General features: G+C 43.6%; 1 protein-coding gene across 5 annotated transcripts in view; it reads right to left on the bottom strand.

The window, feature by feature from the left end:
• cacna1ba (calcium channel, voltage-dependent, N type, alpha 1B subunit, a) overlaps nucleotides 1-6,000 on the bottom strand; it is a 214,112-nt gene continuing 208,112 nt past the window's right edge. For 4 of the 5 annotated variants that reach the window (XM_049470674.1, XM_049470673.1, XM_049470676.1 and 1 more), the window contains 2 exons: nucleotides 2,737-2,957; nucleotides 1-1,075 (listed from right to left, as the gene is read on the bottom strand). In XM_049470674.1, the coding sequence (XP_049326631.1) occupies nucleotides 527-1,075; nucleotides 2,737-2,957 (770 nt within the window). In that variant the 3' untranslated portion in view covers nucleotides 1-526. The remainder of the gene's footprint in view (nucleotides 1,076-2,736; nucleotides 2,958-6,000) is intronic. The other variant, XM_049470677.1, reaches the window with a different exon arrangement.

Raw genomic sequence — 6,000 nt, 5'->3', positions numbered from 1 at the left:
ATTTCTCATTTTCTGCAAATAAATGCTCTAAATGACAATATTTTTATTTGAAATTTGGGAGAAATGTTGTCTGTAGTTCATAGAATAAAACAACACTGTTCATTTTACTTAAACATAAACCTATAAATAGCAAAATCAGAGAAACTGATTTTATTTTTTATGATCTTTTTTTTTTTCCAGAGCTGTATATAGCACTTCAATCTGACACTTCCTTTAAGGTGCAACTATTTTTTCAATATTTATTTATTTGACATCTAAACACAGTCTGGTCCTCTCTCTTTATGTATGTAGTGTATGTGTAACCGTGACATGTGACATCTCGACATTCGTCTTTTTGCGAAAGTGCAAAAAGAACATTAATATGTCCACATATAAATAATAGAGCATACCGTACATCGTCCATGAAACAAAAGATGATAAAACTCATCGAAATTTGACACAAAAAACACAAAATCATCAGCACAGGATCTGTGTGTGTGTGTGTATATATGTGTGTGTTTACGTGTGTTTGTGTGTTAAAGCCATACTAGCACCATTCGTCTTCCTCTGCTTCTGGGTAGTAGGGCGGGGCCCTGTCGCTGCTGGGGACGCCCAGCGTGTAGTGGTACCCATTAGGCAGCCCGTGGGGCGGCTGCTGCTGCTGCTGCTGTTGTTGCTGTTGTTGTTGGGATGGGGGAGGAGGGAGGATCACTATCTGCTGCCCTGTGGTCCAGGGGATTTGGCCCGCGGGCTCCTGGAAGAGCTGGGGCCGGAAGTTGTAGCGGTGGTCCGGCGGGGGCGGGCCCAGGAAGGGTTCAGAGCAGATCCGGGTGACGGGACAGGGAGAGATGGGGCTGGAGCCGCACTGCAGCAGGGCGTTGTGCTCGGACAGCCCGCGGCTCATCCTGCCGGGGGTCGGGGGGGCGGTCAGGGTGGCCTGGGAGCCCGTGAAGGGCACAGGGGAGGAGTTGGCGGTCTTGTAGGCCACCGCGGGGCGCGGGGTCAGGGGCGTCTGGGGCAGCTGCCTGCGCCCACGGCTGGGCGTGCTCGCCCCCGAGCTCAACAACACCGGGCTCCCTTTAACCCAACCACTGCCCTAGGTGAAAATTGAACAAGCAAATCAAAACAATAAAAACGATGAGGGTAACGGTGTAAAACAGGGGGTAAGAGGGGAGGACCGTGGAGAGGAAAGGGAAAATTAAAGAAGAATACGAAGGAAAGGAAAGGAACAGACACAGTAGGAAAGACACGGTAGGAAAGGAAAAAACAAGTTTGGAGAAGAAAAGGAATGACAAAGGAAAAGAAAGGAAAGGACAGGAAGTAACAAGGAAAATCCAAAGATATCAGGGACAAAAATAGACAAGGTAGGAAAGGAAAGGAAGGGAAAGGAAAGGAAAGAAAAGGAAAAGACACGGTGGGAAAGGAAAGAACAAGTTTGGGGAAGGAAAGGAAAGGAATGACAAAGTAAAAGAAAGGAAAGGACAGGAAGTAACAAGGAAAACCCAAGGATATTAACGACAAAAATAGACAAGGTAGGAAAGGAAAGAGCGAAAGGATAAGTTTGGGAAAAGAAAAGGAAGGAAAGGAACAGACAAGGTAGTAAAGGCAAGGAAATGAAAGGAAACAGTAGGAAAGGAAATAAGTTTGGGAAAGGAAAGAAAATGAATATAATTACAAAGAAAAGGAAAGGACCGGGTAGGAAAGAAAAAAACATGTTTGGAAAAGTAATGACAAAGAAAAGGAAAGGAACAAACAAGGTAGGAAATGAAAGACATAGTACAAAAGGAAAGAACAAGTTTGGTAAAGGAAAAGAAGGCAAGGAACGACAAAGGAAAGGAAAGGATAGGAAATAACAAGGAAATAACAAGAAAAAGACATGGAAAATCCAAGGATATTATAGGACAAGGTAGGATAAGCAAGGAAAGGAACAAATAAGAAGGAAAAATCAAAGATCAAGAAAAGAATTTAAGAAAGAAAAGGAAATGATAAGAAGGAACATTTAAAGGACAAGAAAGTGTAGCAAAGCACACAGAAAGGATAGGACATGAAAGGAAAGAAAAGGAAAAGAACCAGACAAGGATGGATAGAAAAGGAAAGGATTGAAAAGGAAAGGAAGGGAACAGTAATATGTATGGCAGATAGCAAAGAAAGGAGACACAGAAGCACAAGAGGACAGCGCCAAGAGGACAGTGAGGAAAAAGAAAGCAGAGAGACAAAATGCACAGAGAAATGGTGAAGAAGAAGAAGAAGAAGAAGAAAAGAGTAGAAAGAGAAGTGAAAGGCCATGAGTGGTTGCACTAAAGGGCAAAGAGAACAGAGTGAGTTTCATTCTGACATACATTAAAAATAACAGCAACAAAGTTACATCCATTAAAAATCAGCATGCCGTTAGCAATATGCAGCAAATTTCAGAGGAAAGACAATAAATCAGCCAGCAGTTCATGATCTACAGCACAAAGAGTCTCGCCCAGGCCTGTGCTGACAGGGTTCTTAGAAACATCAATCACGGTATGTCTGTTATAATGTACCATAACAATGGTAAAGCAGCTTTACTGTGTCTCTGTTCTAATGCTTATGCTAAAAGCATATACTGATTATTACAGTATAATAATAAAAAGCATACATTAGCAGCATTAGTAGAATGTAATTGCATGTAACTAAGAGTTAAATTTGGCTCATTATAGTCCAAAAGACAGCTTGCATTAGACTAGACAGACTACCATGGACCCTCTGACTAGCCGCCTCCTCCAGTCCCACCTGCTTGCTGAAGGCGGTCTCCTGAGCCTCTCCAGGGGAGGTGGCACAGCTGGCTGGGGCAGGTTTGGCAGGGCAGTGCTCCCGGCTGCCATAGCGGTCACATGAGTAGTAGCGCTGCTTCTCGGCGGTGGACGAATGGTGCTTCCTCTCATGGGAACGGCCTCGATCGTGCCCCCTCTCTCGTGTCGAGGCGGTACCACCCCCAAGGTCAGCTGTGGTGCCTGAGAACATGGGCAAGATTGGAGCAAATGAAAGGAAAACAATCAAGCTGTGGAAATCACTAAAACTTGCATCAGCTAGAGCTATTTATAGAGCCAGTGTTTACTTTAGGACCAGCTAGACTGGCAAGATCATCAACTGCAGATTCCTTGGTAATTATAGATGTTTCTTTAATTAAAAGGGATGGAAATATCGATATTAACCAAAATACCATTTAGCTAGTATATGTACAACATCCCTGGAGATTAGAACTAGGTGGCAAAATCCTTATTAAAGGACTTTTTAGCCGGAATTTGGAACAACTTCAAGTTGTCTTACTTCCACTTTGCTAGTACATGTCTTACATCTCTGAAGACTGAAAGGGGAAGGCAAACTGGTAGGAATTTTTGGGCGTTGCTAGTATGTCTAACATCCTTGAAGACTGAAACAGGAAGGCAAACTGGTAGGACTTTTTGGGCTGAAGATCAGAGTTGATTTTTAGGGTCTTAACTCCACTTTGCTAGTATGTCTTACATAATGGAAGTCTGGAAACAAAGGCACAAAGTTTTAAAAACGTTTGGGCTGGAGTTCAGAATGGATTCTAGGCGTCATAACTCCACTTTGCTAGTATGTCTTAAATCCCCGAAGGCTGGAATGGGAAGGACAACTGGTAGGACTTTTTTGGGCTGAAGATCAGAGTTGATTTTTGGGGTCTTAACTCCACTTTGCTAGTATGTCTTACATAATGGAAGTCTGGAAACAAAGGCACAAAGTTTTAAAAACGTTTGGGCTGGAGTTCAGAATAGTTTCAAGATGTTTTAACTCCACTTTTCTAGTATGTCTTACATCCTTGAAGACTGGAATGGAAAGGTAAATTGGTAGGACTTTTTGGGATGAAGATCGGAGTGGCTTTTAAGTGTCATAACTCCACTTTTTAATATTATTTACGTCCCTGAAAACTAGAATGAGAAGGTGACCTCTGAGAACTTTTTGGGTTGGAGTTCGGAGCATTTTTTAGATGTCGTAACTCCACTTTCTAGTATGTTCTACGTCCCTACAGGCTGGAATGAGGAGGTAACCTCTGAGAACATTTGGGTTGGAGTTCAGAGCAACTTCGAGGTGTCTTCACTCTACTTTGCAGGTGTATCTTGCATCCCTGAAGACTGGAACGGGAAGGTGAACTGGAAGGACTTTTTGGGCTGAAGATCAGAGTTGATTTTTGGGGTCTTAACTCCACTTTGCTAGTACATGTCTTGCATCCCTGAAGACTGGAACAGAAAGGCGAACTGGTAGGAATTGTTGGGTTAAAGATCAGAATGCCTTTAGGTGTCTTGACTCCACTTTGCTAGTATGTCTTACATCCTTGAAGACTGGAAACCAAAGTGCAAACTGGCAGGATGCTTTGGGCTGGAGTTTGGAATGGTTCCAAATTGTCTTAATTCCACTTTGCTAGTACATGTCCCATGTCTCTGAAGACTGAAACAAAGACACAAACTTGTGTCATTTTGGGCTGAAGTTTGTAGCAACTTCTAGTTGTCTTAACCCCACTTTCTAGTATGTCCTACATCCCTGAAGACTGGAACTTGGGTGGCAAACTGAGAACTTTTGGGCTGGAGTTCGAAGCAACATCTAGCTGTCTTAACTCCACTGTGCTAATATGTCTCGCATCACTGATGACTGGAATGAGGATGCAGACTGGTAGGACATTTTGGGCTAGTGTTTGTAATGGCTTCTTGGTATAATAACTGCACTTTTTAATCCATTAGGAGGTATCGGGTGCAATTTATCGCTGTGGTAAGTTTGAGATTACCAACATTCAAGAGCTGCACCATGTGGTTGGGTAGTTCTTGATGTGTGGCAGTTGAAGCAAGGCCTTTCCTGAGGGAGAGGGTTGAGAACCATCAAGGACTGAGTTGTTTGACATGATGGTAAAAGAAGAATAAGGGATTATAGAGAGGATAAGGTGTTATAAAGGGGGTTAAAAGCAAGCTTCCATAGAAGCATTAAGCTGTGAAGAGGTAGAACTATGTTCTCTGGAATGGGTAATGGTGCTCCATCAAATCCTTTTTTATGAAGTCTTGTTTAAGCTCCTACATTGTACAGTGAACCTACACTGTACTCTATACCATTACCCAAAGGTTTGATGGGTGGTGTATTCCAGCCTGAGTGTTTTTTGCACTGAACTAGAGATGGGTGGTGATTATTCAAAGTTTCAACCAAACTGACACCCTTCAATGCAATCAAATCCTCACAGAAATGCTCCAAAATCCAGCAGCAATCCCTCCCTCACATACAGTCGATTCCATTTTGAAAGAAAGCAGACCAACGTCTACACAGCATCGCTGATCAATCACTGCCCCTATGGATCAAAAGGGAACTGCACAACATGTGGAAGCGCTGGTCATCCTAGCCCCACCCGCTTCAGAATTCTTCCACATTCTTTACACAACAGACTGCAGCTCTTGTTCTGTCCTCTTTTTTTTCCTGCAGGTTCGGACATTTTTCCCCAGTGTGTATGGCTGGCCTGCTGAGAGGTGGCCATAAATTAGCAGGTCAGCGGGTCTGCAGTGTGTCTGTCAGACCCTTTTATCTGGGTAATGGATGCCAGCTGCATGCTAAAGCTCTCCATTCTGCAGATTCGGCCGCTGAGGCTGAGATGAGGCTGCGCTGATCTCCAGCACATGTGAGCTACAGCTGAGCTGAAATCTGCAGAGCAAGTGCACACTGCTATGGGTTGGTGAGGAAAGGAAGCTCAGGAGACCTCAGGTGAAGGCTCCACCTTATAAACAGGAGCTTTGGTAGCTCACATCCTGGTCAGGTCAGAGAGAAATTCTGAGAAAAGAGTTTGAAAGAGGAGTAAAGGAAGGGTGAATATATGCTCCACATTACTCCATATTGCTGAGTGTGGGATCCACAGTAAGTCCTGGTCCTGGATTATCCTTGGCCTGCAAATCTCCCTTTTTCTAAGAGGTGTGTTGAAGCAAAGGAAATATTACAACATGCTGGACAGTGGTACTCCAGGATCAAGTTAAATTGCCTAAATTGGAGCAGCCTGGTGGTTAATCT

This window comes from Astyanax mexicanus, chromosome 22, assembly GCF_023375975.1.
Source record: "Astyanax mexicanus isolate ESR-SI-001 chromosome 22, AstMex3_surface, whole genome shotgun sequence".
Lineage (NCBI taxonomy): Eukaryota > Metazoa > Chordata > Actinopteri > Characiformes > Acestrorhamphidae > Astyanax > Astyanax mexicanus.
Note: the sequence above shows the minus strand (reverse complement) of the source record. Positions and strands in the feature narration are given on the sequence as shown.